Source organism: Topomyia yanbarensis, chromosome 2, assembly GCF_030247195.1.
Source record: "Topomyia yanbarensis strain Yona2022 chromosome 2, ASM3024719v1, whole genome shotgun sequence".
Lineage (NCBI taxonomy): Eukaryota > Metazoa > Arthropoda > Insecta > Diptera > Culicidae > Topomyia > Topomyia yanbarensis.
The window spans coordinates 157,951,320-157,968,241 of record NC_080671.1 but is presented as its reverse complement, the minus strand read 5'-3'; the positions used below and the strand labels follow the sequence as shown (position 1 = coordinate 157,968,241).

At 38.0% G+C, this 16,922-nt stretch overlaps 1 protein-coding gene across 1 annotated transcript; it reads right to left on the bottom strand.

The window, feature by feature from the left end:
- Positions 1–1,064: 1,064 nt before the first annotated feature.
- LOC131681878 (nonsense-mediated mRNA decay factor SMG5-like) lies at positions 1,065–10,612 on the bottom strand. Its single transcript, XM_058962968.1, has 5 exons — positions 9,958–10,612; positions 2,613–5,316; positions 2,427–2,556; positions 2,211–2,369; positions 1,065–2,149 (listed from the first exon to the last, which is right to left on the bottom strand). The coding sequence occupies exons 1-5, from the start codon at positions 9,993–9,995 to the stop codon at positions 1,932–1,934; spliced, it is 3,249 nt and encodes a 1,082-aa protein (XP_058818951.1). The 5' UTR covers positions 9,996–10,612; the 3' UTR covers positions 1,065–1,931.
- Positions 10,613–16,922: the final 6,310 nt, after the last annotated feature.

The window sequence follows — 16,922 nt, the reverse complement described above, 5'->3', positions numbered from 1 at the left end:
ACTACAATGCTCTAATATTAGTATAGTATCAAATAACTCAATCAAAAGAATAATAATAAATCAATTATTTATCTATTGGTGCTCTATATTCAAAGATCACAAAAGGACCCTTCCCCATTTGTATTGTGGTCATAACAAGCATTTTTTTAATTTAGATTTTGGAGGTTTAAACCTTACGGTCATTCGCCTCTTTTTTCGGGTTAGAAAAATTACCAACTACGCTATGTGAATACAATCGCATTTATGTGAATACAATCTAAATTAAATGATTGTTACGAAGTTGGTTGAAAAAAAAAACAGAATTTTCGGTCAAACAATTTTCTGAGCTTGGTACTTTCTGGCAAAAATTTTCTGGGTTATGGTTCCTTCTGGGGATTTTTTTTCTTTATTTGGTACTTTCTGGAAAGTAGTTTTCAGGGATTTGGTACTTTATAGAAAAATTTTCTGGGGGAAAAGTTCCGGCATTTCATTTTCGTGGATCGATTTTCGGGGAAATGTTATAGAATCCACTTGCCGTCTTGATTTCAATTGTAGAACCGAAGTTTTATTCTTGTTTCAATCGTAAACAATTTAGGTATTTGGCACAATAACAATAACGTCAATAACAGCCGCGGGAGCTTCGAAAAAGCCGTTAAATTTTTGTAACACATTGGTGACCGCGAGTGTCATGTCTGGTAGGTCTGTGATATGAGGTTGGTTCGATTCAAAATTTATCCATCTAAAGAAATGTTTACTGCCATTCTACGAATAATTGTTCCATGTATATAGGGAATCCCACAGGACACAATTATGTGTATAACAGCAGTTTACCGATTCCTTGTGACAAAAAAACATAAGGCAAAACAATGAATACCGCTAGTATTTTTGCCTGAGTGTCCAATTATTGCACCTATAGAATGCATAGATCATTTACTGGTACAAGCAGGCTATGCACATTCGACTGTAGGATTACTTTAAATTATCCTTGGGACTGATGCATTAATATCTGCAACAAGCATTAATTCAATTCGCTTTTCAGGCCCACTCAAAGGTTTATATTCGGATTAATAAGTATGCGAGTTCCGTTTTAATTCCATGAGTTTATATCAGATAGTGGGAAGGTATTACCGAAAACATAATTTTTGCTTCAAGCTTGCAACGCCATCTATGATTGTAAAGATAACAGTAGAAAACAATAATGTAATGCGTAGTTTTTATGATACCGATGCGTTACTATGGATTGTATTAGGGCACTTGATACAATTAGAAAAGTCTCCAATAAACTCTATAAGATGCGGCTTTGGCTAAATGTGACTGAAAAAGCTACCTGATATTCTCTAAACCAAATTTTGATGCTTTGCAAAATATGTTGGATGTTCGATTTTATATTGCCGTCACATGTTAATTATTATCCTGTCTGCAAATGTTGAATTGGATTAGGCTTTTCATTTATACAAGGCGTTGGAATTTGTGTTTTGCTGGTTCTATGGTTGTTTATAAGATTTTTATATCTTCGATTGGATGTTTAATCAGAAGAAAAAATAGAGAGAAACCAACAAAACGCCACTCCTTCCTTCCCATCAATTATAAACGAAGTTGTGAAAAATGTTGCACCGCGGGTTTCGCCTTATTGATTAACTCCCGTACAGTTTCCTCTGCAACAAAATTTCAGTTTCGTCTGCTGTTAGGGACAGGTGTAGTAGACACATTGAATGGAAGGATTTTGCTGTTCGGTCTTGTTTTATGAATTACTCCCTCTGATGAGCTACTTGCTGCTGCTGCTGCTGTTGTTGATATCTTCTATCTTATAAAAAAGCAACCACTGAATCCTACTTGTACCCTTGCTTCCGCCATCCGCGATTGCTTCTCGCGATGGCCGCCGAGAGCATGATTCAGAAACGGAGTTCCTTGGACAGTTATGCCGTGCAGTAGATCGATTACCAATTGAAAGCTCATTTTCTTTTGTAGCTAGAGTAGAACGTAATGATCTGTTCAAACTTGACAGGAATCGCCTCCAGGATTCCGATGTAGCTGGAGTTGTATAGTTTCTTATCTTGTAGCGACTCCCCGGACAGGTAAGTTACTATGTCGGTGCTATCTTTGTCGGCGTGGTTTGAGACGATGTGGTTACAGAACTGAACGATCTGGTAGAAGACGGTCGAATCACGGTCTACGAAGAGAAATACAGCATTAATGACAACATGCTAGAATAACCGTAATGCAAAACTTACCAAGTTTCCTTGGAACTTTTATTAGAGGCATTGGTAAAATTTCGTGATTCTTCTGTGAACGAAGGAATCGATTGCCCTTGCTGAATTCGTACTCAAGCCATTTGATAGCGTTGCGTGCACCGTCGCTGTGTTTCTTTAATTCGTCCAAATCCGAGAGAACTAGAATTCAAAAGCGTTAGATACATTTTGTTATCATAAACAGCTTGCTCCACTTACCCGCAGTAGGAATCAGTATAACAAATTTCTTCGTTTTTACCAAGTTCTTGACAATATACGTGTATTCCGTTAAACATTTTGAGTCAAGCATCAGATAAGGAGTCAAAGTTATATTTACAACCCGTTTAACCTGCAAGCATGATTGTTAAATTTATTTTTAGACTAAAAACAACTGTTCATACGTACCTTTGACTCCAAAGCTTTCACCTCATTTCTTAACCAGAGCTGCCCCATCAACTCATTAATATTTTTTTCCTGATGAGTTTCATCGGCCGTTGTATCCGAATGTGCAGAGTCGTCTTTTCTTTGCTTCGGCTGTTGGGCTTCTCCATTGGTCCGATTTTTCAAATAACCCTTTTTCGTTATGATGGTTGATGCAACTTTGGTGCCATCCCCTTCCTGGCTGGACTTTTGTCCTTCGACAGCTGTGAAAATTCTGCGACGTTCACTTCGCTGGCGGTTACGATCTCTATTACGACGAGTTCTCAAATCACCACGTTGTTCTTGGTCATCCTGATGCTTCCGCAGGCGACGTTTTTCTTCATGCTGCTCACGCTTGCGAATCCGATTACGACTACGGGTTATTCCTTTTTCGGTAGATTTTTTGTGATCCTCCGGTTTACGTTGTTGCGGTTGCTTCCGTTGTTTCTTGTTTTTCAAACTGAAGTCACGTGCCTTCGGACAGAAAGCGTAGTCAAATTTTTTGGACTTACAAAGTGAGAAACCGAAATCAACCATTTTCATGGCACGAAGGAAACTCTGCTCCGCAGATGAAACTTCGAAACGATAGTTTGTTTCCCAGTCGAGCTCATCCTGAGCGGTTTCAAAGAGTGGGAAATGTTTCATAGCGATATCTTCATCCAGCGGTATGGTTCTGCGGATTTCGAACAACGTACGGAAGTCTTCTCTAATACCGGGAACATCTACCAGGTTTCGCGGGAAATAGTAGCGATTGGAAAATATGTCGATATTGAAATGGTTCAATAGTTTCATTATGTTATGGATAAACTCGGGGTTGGATTGGTAGCAACCGATTAAAATGTCCATGTTTGTATGTAGCCAATCAAACAATAGTTTGAGCGAACGCATAGTGCGTTCGTTCTCGGCAAATTCTATAACTATATTTGGGTTTAGCTTGTGGTAGCGTTTCTTGAACTTAAGCTGAACACCCTGATCATCTGAATTATTGTTATTGTTCTTTTCCTTTTCAGACAACTCGTTGGTATGTGTGAGTACTGCATCCGATTCGACTGGATCTCTATCGTTAAATTCCTGAAATGTACCTCCTCGTAGATTCTCATCTTCTTGATCGGAAAAATCGTCATATGACTCAAAGCTTGATATCGAGCTAACGTCATCCTCGTCTGAATCCGAATCTAGTTGAAAATCGCTTTGATCGTCAGCATCGGAAAGATCCGACTCCGATTCGTTAGATAAAGCTCTACGACGTCTGCGAGCATGCTTCTTTTTTCCAGTGGGTTGCTTGGAACTTGTTTGGCTTTTCTTGTCCGCTTCGTCATTTTCCTTGTTAGAGTGGTCTTCGCTACCATTGCCCTCTTCGACACCAGACGATGATTTTTGGTCCTTAATGAACCCGGTTGTATTTTCTTTTACCAACATACGAGACCTGCGAACTTCTTCGTCATACTTCTGGTACAGCCCCATGTACATTTCGCGGAACTTTTTGTCCTCTCTAACATTTTCAACGACGTACTTCTCTAATGCCATTGTACAGTATTCCAGAAGCTCTGAACACAGTGCGACCATGAACGCATTCAAACTGTAAATCTTTTCTGAATTATTGACCTTCACTTTGTACATGCAAAAGAAGAGAATCGAAACGATTTTAAATATCAAATCATCCGTCATGTAAAACTCATCATCCACGAGATGTCGAGCTCCTAAAATATTTTTGAAATCTATCAGAACTGAATGACACAAGCTCGTAAAATCCGTAACACTTTTGTCGTAGAAAAATACGTCAACCACAAGTAAAAACTTAGCCACAAATTCTCGAATCGCATAGTCTTCCTCCTCAACCTCATCGCCAGAATTAGACTCCAAATATCGGATGTTTTTTTGAAAAATTTTGCATACATTCATCTCACTGCATTCGAAAGGAATTTGGCAGCATAGAGAATACAGATAGTGATAAACCGAATCCAAGTTATAGTTGTCGCCGTTGTATAGGGTTCCGAGCTGATTCTGAGTGATTCCAACTTTCGTGTTGAGTTTGAATGCTTCCCAATAGTAAGATGCTGTAACACTCTTCACATCAGTCAGTCCATCCAGTCCAAACTCACAATAGTATCGATGTAGATCTCCCAAAGCAGTCAGCAGTGAATGAATTGATTCGAATGCGAAAGCAATCTCTTGCTTGGTGTACATCACCTTCTTCTCGTCGTCATTCCGCTCTTCCTTTAAGTTTAGGTTTTCATAGCAACTGGACTCCCGCACCAAGAGTTCATCGTCGTAATTTTCCAATAAAGCATAGCTCACCAAATATCGCATATTGTCCAGGTTGAAGATTTGAGCCAAGCGTAGGACAATCACCTTCAAATGGTTCATTCCATCTAGCAGTAGTCGTTCGATACCTTGCTTCAACAACTGCTCATTTTTCTCCAGATTCACATCGCCAGCAGCCGCATGCTTTCTTTGCTGCTGCAGTTGATAATGGTGTTTTTTGAACACAGAAATAAGATCGTAATATCCCTTACGCCACAGAATTTCACGAGCTTTCTTGCCGACTGTCTCATAGTCCTCGAAAAGCAACGTAACACAGCGACCCACCAGCTGCCTGTGCTCCTCGAGGAAATCATTGGCCTGCATAGCCGACACGGAGAGTGTAGACTTGCACTCATCTTGCTGTTTGACCAGTGTGTAGACAGATCTGCAATAAATAATATGGAACGTTATTACAATGCACATGATAATCTGAAACGAAAAATTCATACGAGTAATCTCTGTACGATGGTGTGATTCTGAATTCGACTGTTTATTGTTCACTTGTAGATAATGTAAAATGCGTCATTGGAGAGAGCTTATAGCATTGTATTATTCCACGCACTTCAAAGACGGCCAGTTGTTTGTGCGGAATGAAAAGCGAAACATCTGATTCAAATTTATAAATATTTTCAAAGCTGATCCAACTTGACATAGAAATGCAAACCCTGCTCAATTCATTTGGTTCACAGTACAAAGTTCGCATTGGAAACGTTACCCAAATGTACCAGTGAATCTAGTTATGTACAGTATTAAACTAGGCTGTCCTATTCGGCAGTTCTCCAGTCGCCATAGTATGGTTTGGGTAGCGGGCCATTTGCCATAGTCATTTGGCATAAAGTCATTTGGCATAACGATTATTTGGCATAATTTTGAGAATTGTTCACATTGAAGGTCATTTGGCATAATGAATATTTGGCATAATTTATTTTATCTCAAGAATTCCGGACATTTGCCATAACAGTCATTTGTCATAATTTCTACGTAAAGTGGGCGTCATTTGGCATAACGGACATTTAGTATAACCAGGGATGCGAATGGTACCGGTAAACTACATTTTTTCCGGTACATTTACATTTGCACAAGCCGTACAGTCCGCTACAGCTCAACTCAGGTGACCTTTAAGATGTCCCTTGCGATGTAATCAATTTTGGAAACATTCAATTTACTGACCTTCCATTATACTGAAAAGATGCGCAAGCGCATTGTGTACACCTTTACAACTAATCTTCAACCAATCACTGTCGCAATCAGTATTTCCCGTGTGTTGAAAAAAATCAGTAATGTTTCCCGTTTTCATAAAAGGTGATAAGCAAAATGTTGCAAACTATCGTAGCATAACCTCGCTCTGCGCTGGATCAAAGTTGTTTGAGATCCTAGTAGGAAGTATGCTTTTTAGTGAGACCAAAGCATACATATCGAAGGACCAACATGGTTTTTTTGCAGGCAGGTCAACAATCATCAATCTAGCCAAATTTACATCGTACTTCATTAAAAACATCGAAGATGGATAACAAGTAGACACTACCCGAGGAAAGTCGAACATCAAAATTACAAGTGGAAATTATATTTTGATAATAGCATCAAATTGAGATCTTATTTTGCTATCAATTTTAGATTTTTAAATATGGCATCAAATTTTGATCTCCTTTTGCTATCCTTGTTTCTTAGAGGAATTTTCTATGTTTATATTTCTTTTATGAAACATCAAAGTGAATACATATTTTGCTATCACAATTTTTTTCAACATCTCAATGAGCTTTCAATTTACTCCCACTGATAGCAGAATTCGTTTTCAGTTTGATGTCATGGGACAATTTTGCTGCTCTGGGGCCGTTCATAAACCACGTAGACTCATAGGGGTGACGGGGGCGGTCTGGCAAAAGTCTACGTTTGTCTACGAGGGGGAAGGGGGTTTCTTTGAAAAAGTCTACGTAGACTTTTATTTTTTGTTATTCTCGTATTACTAATTATGAATGGTATTTAAAGAGAGTTGTATTCAAAATATCGGTCTATTCAGTATTTATGCAGAAACTTCAGAGCTAGTACACTATTGAGGTAACTACTCGTTAAGCGACCACTCAACCCAGAACCCATGATTTTTTGACAACCTCACACGTTTTTGTTTCTTGCGTATATTTTGATATAGTTTTAATCTGGGAATAATACAAAATGACAGTTCCAAAGACGATCGCCAAAAATTCCTCTCGTTGGAAGATTTTGACTGTGAAATCATCTGAAGCACCACTAGTTAGCAGACATGCATGGACCATTAAATGCATGAACCATAAAAAGTGAAAAAATGTTCAAAGTTAAGCATTGTTACAACAAAACACCCGATTTTTAACAATAAGTAGATTAATTTTTTTATTTATTTAATAATTTCGGTGGTTAAAGCAGTAGTGTGGTTAAACTTCTACAACAAAGTGTTTACTCGAGTTAATCATTTACACTGATTTCAAAATCTTTAAACACCCGTTAAGTTTTACGTCTTGACCCTATGCAAATCCGTGCAAACCGGCTCTTCTATATTTATCTTCGAAAATATTCGGAGTTATACTTTTATACTTTGCGATAATACTCTAAGGTGATACGGCTATTAATTACATAAGAAATATAAATATTTTTGGGAAGATTTAAATAGCTTCGTTCCCTTAATCAAATAAGGCAATTTAGATTATCTTATTATATTAGTGTTTGGTTTATTATTTTAGTCTAGATGATAGTACACATCGACAGTATTAATTTGTAATTGTTTCTTATAATTTAACAATTTTGAATGCACCAGTAAGGCTCAAAAAGTTTTTAGCAATTCTGCATTGTTGGTGTAGGTCGCATTTCGGCCAAAATTTAAGCTTATAGCAATGTATCTTTTTACATATATTTGAGTGACTAACCTTGAAAATAAGTATTCCGCTACACAAACGTTGGAAAGCACCTTGAATCGGTATTAATTGATTTGATCAATCATAGACAAAAAACCAATGTGAAAAATCTTTCTTTAATATTTAAAAAGCTTGAAATAAATCTGAACGCTTATTTTTAATTGAACATTATAATGTGCTTCTTGCTAAATTCACATTTCCTGCTAATAAAAAAAATAAAAATCTACGTAGACTTTTGGCGGGGGGGGGGGGGGTTGGTAAATGTCTACTAAGGGCTACTAGGGGGGAGGTGGGGTTAAAAATTCTCAAATTTCGGTCTACGTGGTTTATGAACGGTCCCTCTCCATTTTGATCTTTTAACCGTTAAAACGACCAAAACGACAACCTGAGTAATCATTTGCCGAACATCACAAGATCAAGTTTAGTTTTCGATTTGTTGTCAGACTTTGCTCGGGTATATACACTGATCTTAAAGCTGCTTTTGATCGTGAAGACCACTCTCTTCTTCTGGCAAAGATCGAGCGGCTGGGTGCTCCATCAAATTTTACATGATGGCTTAAATCATATCTCGTAGATCGTTCTCTGTCTGTGAAATTAGGAAGTAACGTGTCATATAGCTTCATCAACCTGTTAGGTGTACCTCAAGGGAGCAATCTCGGACCGTTGCTTTTTTCTTTATTCTTCAACGACGTTTGCTATGTTATACCACCTGGGTGCAAACTCATATACGCTGATGATCTCGCACTCTTTCTCATTGTGCGGTCAATAGAGGACTGTGTCGAACTTCAGCGACATCTAAATGCTTTCTGTAATTGGTGTAATCGCAACTTGTTTGCTCTCAGTGTGTCCAAATGCTCTATAATATTTTTCACGCGCAAAAAATCCAATTCTCTGGAGTTACAACATCGCCGGCCAATTGCTAGAGAAAGTGTCAGTTATCAGAGACCTTGGAGAGAGTGCTCCTGGAATCGCAACTGATATTCACAAACCATTACTCTCACGTTATGGCACAGGCAAATAGGAACCTTGGCTTCATAATAAGAATCGTCAACGAGTTTACTGATCTGCGGGCATTGCATCTCTCACTTATTCGGTCTTTCCTGGAAGCTTCCGAAGCCATTTGGTGTCCTTATAAAAGCATTTGGACTAACAGAATTGAAGCAGTACAAGAAAGATTCCTCCGGTTTGCTCTTAGAACTCTGCCGTGGCGTAACCCAACAGAGCTACCACAATAAATTGATCGCTGTCGTCTGCTCGATATGGAAACTTTGGCAAAATGCGATAAAAATACATTCAGAGCGGTATTTGTTGGGAAAATATTGACTAGCGAAATGGATGCCCCAGATATCCTCTCACAAATCAACATCAACGTACCCCCCAGAAACCTTAGATCACGTAACTTTTTAACTCGAATTTCAGCGCACCGAGTACGGTAAGAACGAACCCATAAGAGCGATGAGTAATGTTTTCAATAATGACCATTTCGATATTTCTTGAGCGTTTTTTCAAAACGTCATATCTGCAATGAGTTACTCTCTGTTTATACTTTCTCTTTCGAATTTTACGGCGTCACTATAGCACTTTTCACTTATTTTACAGTACAGATCGAAAAACGGTGGTTTTAGCTAGCATATTATGCAAAGAGCTGAGGGATACATGTTAAAGTGACCGAATTATTAACAGAAGAGAAAGTAAACAAAGAGAGTAACTCATTGCAGATATGACGTTTTGAAAAAACGCTCAGGATTTATGTTTCTAGTGATGTTTTCAAGAATAGACTCAGGAGATTGACTTAGCTTATAAGATTATGTTAAAATATTTCTGTAAAGTTATTGCAATGCTGTGTACCTTGTATGTATTTTTGTTAATTTGTAATGTGAGATAATTGTAATTGTTGAAAAAACGTGCGAAACGATTATGGGTTTTTACGCGCATTCGAGGTCTGCTTCTGAAGTGAACCTTGAAATGGGCTTTTCCCATACAACATTAAATTTCATGTAAACCATACTTATACTGCAAATGATATACTCAAAAAACATCCTGGTAAATAATAAATACTACCCAAACAAGATTGGAACGGTATAGCTCATGATCGACGATCTACCTATGCGTACGTCCTACCTATAAAACATTGAATGACTCACCTGAACAGCTGCTTCACGTCATTACTAGAATATTCCATTGCTTACACGATGCTTTCTTCCAGTTTAACCGAAGAAATTACCTCTTTATTAATGCAAATTTGTTTAAACACACAAAACTTTAGAAAATAAGGTATTACGTAGCAGTGATACCTTGAATTTCTTTTTCTTTTCTTCTTCACCCTCCTCCTCAGATAGTGGTCGCTCTTTGACTGCAGTGAACGCTGCTGCCTTTCAGCATACTATTTTTCCTCTACCAACAAAATATGACCTTTTGTTGCTGGCTAGCGCGTCCGATGACTAGCGATTTACGCACATGAAGTAATCCACACTTCAATCACCTAATCCCGTCAGGATGTGGCGGTACTTGCACCTTCCGAAGTAAAATATTTTTTCTCCAACAGTAGAGTTTCCTCGCAAGCGACAAACATGAACGAAACAAGATTTTCCATTTTCAAAGCATTTTTAGCCAAAATCTTCATCACAATCAGAGCGGCTGCCTGCTAAATTGTTATTTACGGATTCGCCTCCAGATGGAACGAATTTCACAAGATTGGGATTTTCCACGGTTACTTGACTTGGTTCGATGAAATTGCAATCCGAAAATATTACAAAACTCTTTTGACCTGTACGTCACACTGAACTGTACTAAAATGTGTGTTTCCGCCCCACTCTTTTTACACCTTTTTCACATATAGAAGTTTTACCTAACACTTGTCTAATACCAACCTGATAATTAATATATTATTTGTAATGATAGACTGACATTGGACGAAATATCGGAAGATCTGATCGACTGTGAGCGAATGGCATACACACTGCATTACCGACGGTAGTTCAATCGAACTAGGGGTGTCGCATCAACACACACTTTTATGGCGTTTTCGTTTTTGACTTTGCACTACCACTCATTCCAACTTGGGTGTAATGAGTCTCTTTTTTGGACTACACCGGTGTAGCATCAAGAAAAAACAAAAACGCTGTAATATAATTACCTACCACCAGTAGGCTGGGAGTGGACTACCCCATAGAAAATTTGACAGTTCATAAATTTCAGACAGATTAATTAGCCGACTACAATTTTTTGGTTGAGATCTGAGTAAAACTGACATTTCATAGCTGATACTCGGAAAATATTTCATTGAAAATCAGCTAAAAATCTCACTTTACTGAGATATCAGTTTCTAAATTTGCTGATTACACAGCTGTTGGGAAATTGCCGAGATGAAATGAGTGTGTATATTTCGGGTTCGCTTACACCATCGGCTGTTTTGCGAGAACCCAACTCAGTTCCATTAAAAACGTTTGTTTGAAGCAACTAACCTGGTTTAATGTCTAAATTCTCAATCGAAAACGACATAAGTAAAACTAAAGACGCTGAATTACCGAATAAAGACTCGCCATCTTATCCCAACTAAATAAAATAGTTTGGCAACATTATTTTCTGCTCCCTCACACCACTGTCACAGCGATAACTTCAGTTGACACGTACACGCAGAATGTTATTTATGCATCGATAGCATACTTTGCTATCTACCTCTCGTTTCTTCTGCTGTTAATTTTATGCATTGGACATATTCGGTCTATCCACTCATTGAATACTTGCTAAAAGTATATGCATGAAAATGCATACAAATCACAGCAGAATAAAAGAGAAGGGAATAGAAAGTATGCTTACTATGCATATTTTTGTTTCTCAGTGTATACTAGAGTTACCGTAAAGTTGCAATGTCGATAATTTTTTCATCATGAAGTGCTGTGTGAAGTTTTGTACCAATAAAATTATCGCCGGTTTTAAAAATATTGTTTTTTTCGCTGCCCGATAAACTACAACCTTCTTGCGGAATGGGTCCGGTTCTGTGGTTTACCAGAGAATTACAACATTACGGATAGCTGTAATGGTTGCAGCAACTTTTAGTAAGCACAGCAATGATAAAAGTTGTATGATTTACCTTGCCTTAGTGATTCGATTCAGAAATTCATTCAAAATATTTTAACTCACTATCACAATACTTTCAAAAATTTATTCATTGGATTGCAACATTTGACAAGTCTTCTGCTTGACAGGTCTCGTGCTCGATTGGAATGATACTGACAGATAAATGGTAAACAGCCGATTGACGTGTCGAGTCTTTATCCAGAGGGATTTGGCGTTAAATAAAACGTGCAAGATTTATACTGCCGTTATAAGCATATTTGTCCCATGCTCTATGAGATTCCCTATTATGCTTAGAGGGGCATTAGATACTTAGTTTATTTTAAAACAAGAAGTCGCGACCTTTTTTGTTTTTTCTTCAATTTTGCCCGAGGCAACAATAGAGCGAGATGTCAAAGATTGAGAAATATGCATTAAAACAAAATACTAGAAATCTGTGCAGTTTTAAAAACACTGCTGTGTTGCACATTGAAGCAGCGATGCCACATGTTTTTGTGAAATGTCTGTAGAAGAATAATTAAAATGTCTGTAAAAGTCTGTAGATGGTTGTTTAAACTTTATTTACACTACGTCATTACTTTAAAAGTAGATTGAAATTTGTAAACTATTGTGAAGGAATCACTCGTATTCGGATAAAATTATTCAAGTGCAATTTTGTTAAACACTATTACTCTTTAAAAAGTCTGTAGATGTCTGATTACGTCTGTAGGAGACCATCAAAAGTCTGTAAAATACAGACATGTCTGTAAATCTGGCATCGCTGCATTGAAGATTTGTGAAACATAGATTAATTTGTGCATCTGGCATCCCTGAGAACGAATGATCGCTTCAGAGTTGCCAGAACGTTGATTGGGTTGTACTAAAAGCTACACGCTCATTTCAAATTACTCAAATTAAGAGTAATTTAGATAAATTTGTAATCTACACTGATAATAATTTGTACGATAAAACCATATGAAATTAAACATCATTTCTCGACAAACATATGATTACGGCCTAAAAGCCAACTGTCACAATCCACTTTGAATGGAAATTCCGGACAAACCGTTACAAGCCAATCACAGATGTTGGTAGTAAACGAAAGAGAAAAGTTTTCTCTTTCATAAACTGTTGTGAACTGTGTTCGACTAGTAACGGTTTGTCTGGAATTTCCATTCAAAGTGGATTTTGACAATTGGCTTTTAGGCCGTAATCATATGTTTGTCGAGATTTTTATATGTTGTTTCATTTTGAAAACCGAACCAAATCTCACACTGAAGTCCATTAAAACGCATTTGATGTGGTAGTTTCAATTATATGACTACGATATGTTTTCCTTGAATGTCGATACTTTGCTGTTGAGTCATATAGTATGAAGAAAAATTTGATATGAACTTTCCACATCATTTTCACGCAAAAAACAAATACAGCATTTGTTTCTATTCCTATAGAAAAGCCTCTCGATTTTCCCAGCAACTAAATCAGTTTGCGTCGGCACAATCGACCGACTACGCCACCAATTAATCGGTCGATTGTTGCACCGACTCTTATGGGAGTTTAACATGGACCTCTACTTAGGGGCACATCACTCTAAGAATATATAACAAATTTGCATCAAATTAGAAAAAAACGCATTCAATTTCCTTTTTTGCATCAACTTTGCACTCCCTCGCAGAAAAGTTTGTTTAACGAACATTGACACACTTTGTTCGACATTTTGTTGAATGTGGTACACGCAGAAAAATGAGGCCTGTTTGTAACAACAACCCGTTTAGTTGAACTTCAAATTGGTGAAATGCAGAGCTTGTATATTTTTTGATTTCCGTCATTGCGTATGATTTTTATGCTCTCAAGACCGAAAATGTCCAATGCAAAAAATTACAGTCGACGAACAAACATGAAGAGACAAACATGAAAATCTGCTACGGAAGAAATTTCTATGTGATATATTATTATAATTTTGAGTACGCCACATGAATTTCAATAGTTTTCACATGATTATCATGTTTTCACATAACAGATAATTTTATGTGGTATTTTTTTTTGAATTTGATGAGCAACAATTCGCTTCGTTGAATCTACGCCGAGAGAAGAATTAGGTAATACTCTCATGGAAATATTTAAGAGATGGCACTGCTTCAGTGGTGGCTATGGTGAATTTAAATGTATGGGAAAGATATTAAAACTTGGGATTTTGGAGAAACTATAATATTGTGGTTGTAAAATGAATACACATTTGATGCAGAAAAAATATGGGAACAGTTTATTTAGATACTTACTTAAAAATTTTCATATAAAATCTAAAAAAAACTGTTTGCGTCCAAACATTTTACTCATTGGTTTCCACCAAGAAAAGTTGAAACTCTTTCTCTCACAACTCTCTGTTTCACTCGTTTTGACAGCAGATTCCCTGCTCATCGCATTCGGAATGTTTTCTTTTAGAATTTAAGCGCAAATGAAACAACCGATTCGAAAACCGATTCATTCAGGATGGGTTGTTGCCTTCGGTTGGAATTCCATCATAAATCAGCTCATATTCCAAATCTCATTACGAATGTAATTTACTGGGATGAGGATATTTTATGGTACGGACATCTATGTGTCGTCATAAAGAAGCTCTAGTTTCATGTATATTGCCGCAAGATGTTTAAAATATGGAAAAGCGCACCCTATCATATAACGTAAGCAGAAACGACATAAACTACTCAATTCTCGTCCACTGGACCCGGTCTTCCAGTCACCCTGGACATTGAGTGCTTTTAGGTCCTCTTCCACTGCATACAGCCATCGTGTACGCGGCCTGCCATGGAGTCGTCGGTCTCTTCCCAGTTCTCTGCTAAATATTATCTTCGCCTGTCGTTCTTTCAGCATTCGTGCCACATGACCAGCCCACCGCAGCCTGCCGTTTTTTATTAGCTTGACAATATCCACGCCTTTATATACTTGGTATAACTCGTGATTCATGCGACGACGCCAGATGCCATTTTCTTCTTTACCGCCGAGTATTGTTCGCAACACCTTACGTTCGAAAACACCGAATGCTCTACGATCAACTTCCTTTAACGTCCACGTTTCATGGCCGTACAAGGCAACCGTAACTATCAATGTCTTGTACAACACGAATTTTGTCTTCATCTGCAAGCTACGGGACTTCAGCTACGAAGTCCGTAAAAAGTCCTATTTGCAGCTGCAAGACGCCTTTTCACCTCGCGGGTAACATCATTTTCGCACGTCACTACAGTTCCAAGGTACACAAGTTCTTCCACTATTTCAAATTTATCCCCACCTAACACCACTTCACCATCAACATCACCATTGGACCTACGTATTCTTCCAGCTATCATGTACTTCGTCTTGCTGGTGTTGATTGTGAGACCAATTCTTGCTGTCTTCCTTTTAAAAGACACGAATGCCTCTTCCACGGCTCGGCGGTCGATTCCAATGACATCAATATCGTCCGCAAATCCTAGGAACATATGCGACCGAGTGACGATGGTACCCTTTGCACGCCTGCTCTCCTGATGCCACCTTCAAGAGCAATGTCGAACAGCAAGTTTGACAGCGAATCACCCTGCTTTAATCCGTCTACGGTGTCGTATCCAGAAAGGGAAAGGGCACCCGGTCAACGTTGCAAGCAGAAAGTTAGCAAAAGTTGAGCAAAGCGAAATTGATGCTGGCAGAATTTCTGCGAGCATTTTGCGCGATTTGTGCGAGAATTCTGGCAACGAATTCGCACAAATGCAACAACCGTTTCTGACAGAAGCGGTTAAACCAACCGATGCTGCTCACTTTTATTTATAATCCAACCAGAAATGTACGGTAGGGTGGGACAAAAATTAGATTCCAGCTCCGAGCAACTGTTTAGGTACCATTTGGGTCCTAGAACAACTGTGAAAATTCTTAGCTCGATCGGTGAAACTATATTTTCGCGCCCACTGTTTAAAGTTTACATGGGATTTTATATGGGAAAGTTAACTTTTACAAAATAATTCCTCCAGGAATCGCCGATTACTTCCTAAAAATAAATCGTTATGTGGCTTGTATAAGGAATTTAACAAAGAAAAAATGTCTCGAAAACCACAAAACGATCTGACGCTTGAGAAAAAAATTATTAAGCAGAAACCGATTGATGCTCTGACGATTGATAAAATATTCATTTTTTCTAGCACCACTGCTGTTGGTTGTTCAATTATACGCAATTTTGTTTTAATCCTCTCTTAATGTGTCTAAATCGTTTATCTACACTATTTGGCCACTTCGCAAGGTTTTGAGGGATAAATTGAGGCTTCTTTTGTACATAATAAGAGAAAGTTAAATTTTTTGGTATATAATTAGACCGTCAGAAGCAGTGATGCTATGAAAAGTGAAATTATCATCAATCTTCAAGACATCAATCGGTTTTTGCTTAATAACTTTTTCCACAAGCATCAGATCGTTTTGCAGTCTTCTAAACTTTGTTTCGTGGACAAATTTCCTATGAATATCAGACATCTATTTATTTTTAGGAGGTAAAGGGCGACTATTGGAAGAATTAATTTGCAAAAGACAATTTCCCCATACGAAATCCCATGTAAACTTTAAACCGCGGGCGCAAAAATATAGTTTCACTGATCGAGCTGAAAAATTTGCAGAGCTGTTCTGGGAGCTAAATGGGACTCAAAAAGTTACTCGGAGCCAAATTTTATTTTTTTCATATAACCATGTCCCACTCTAATGTACGGCCAAGATCTCTGCACGCTTCCTGCCACATCTTTGTCAGATGTTTTGATCGATTCGTGCTAAATTCTGCCAGGTAGGAATTGCCAGGATCTTTCCACAGGTTATGTCCGAGTTATGCCAGGGTTTTGCTCGGTTCCTGTCAAAATTTGCCAGAAAACGCGAGCGAAACCGAGTTCGCCCTAGCTCAACTAACCCGACAGGATACGCGCAGAAATCTGACAGGGCTGTCAAAACAAGACTTACAGAAATCTAGCAGAGCGGTCTCTGCCAGAAAATTTACCCACTGGGTTTTGACTGGCCAATTTTGGGTATGTTTTTACCCAACATTAGGTTA

Bases quoted from the DNA above. Each gene is read 5' to 3' on its own strand.
- LOC131681878 (XM_058962968.1), bottom strand. From the start codon at position 9,995: ATGGAATATTCTAGTAATGACGTGAAGCAGCTGTTCAG. The intron at 2,557-2,612 runs GTACGTATGAAC...TCATGCTTGCAG, and splicing joins TGAAAGCTTTGGAGTCAAAG to GTTAAACGGGTTGTAAATAT. The intron at 2,370-2,426 runs GTAAGTGGAGCA...TTTGAATTCTAG, and splicing joins TATACTGATTCCTACTGCGG to TTCTCTCGGATTTGGACGAA.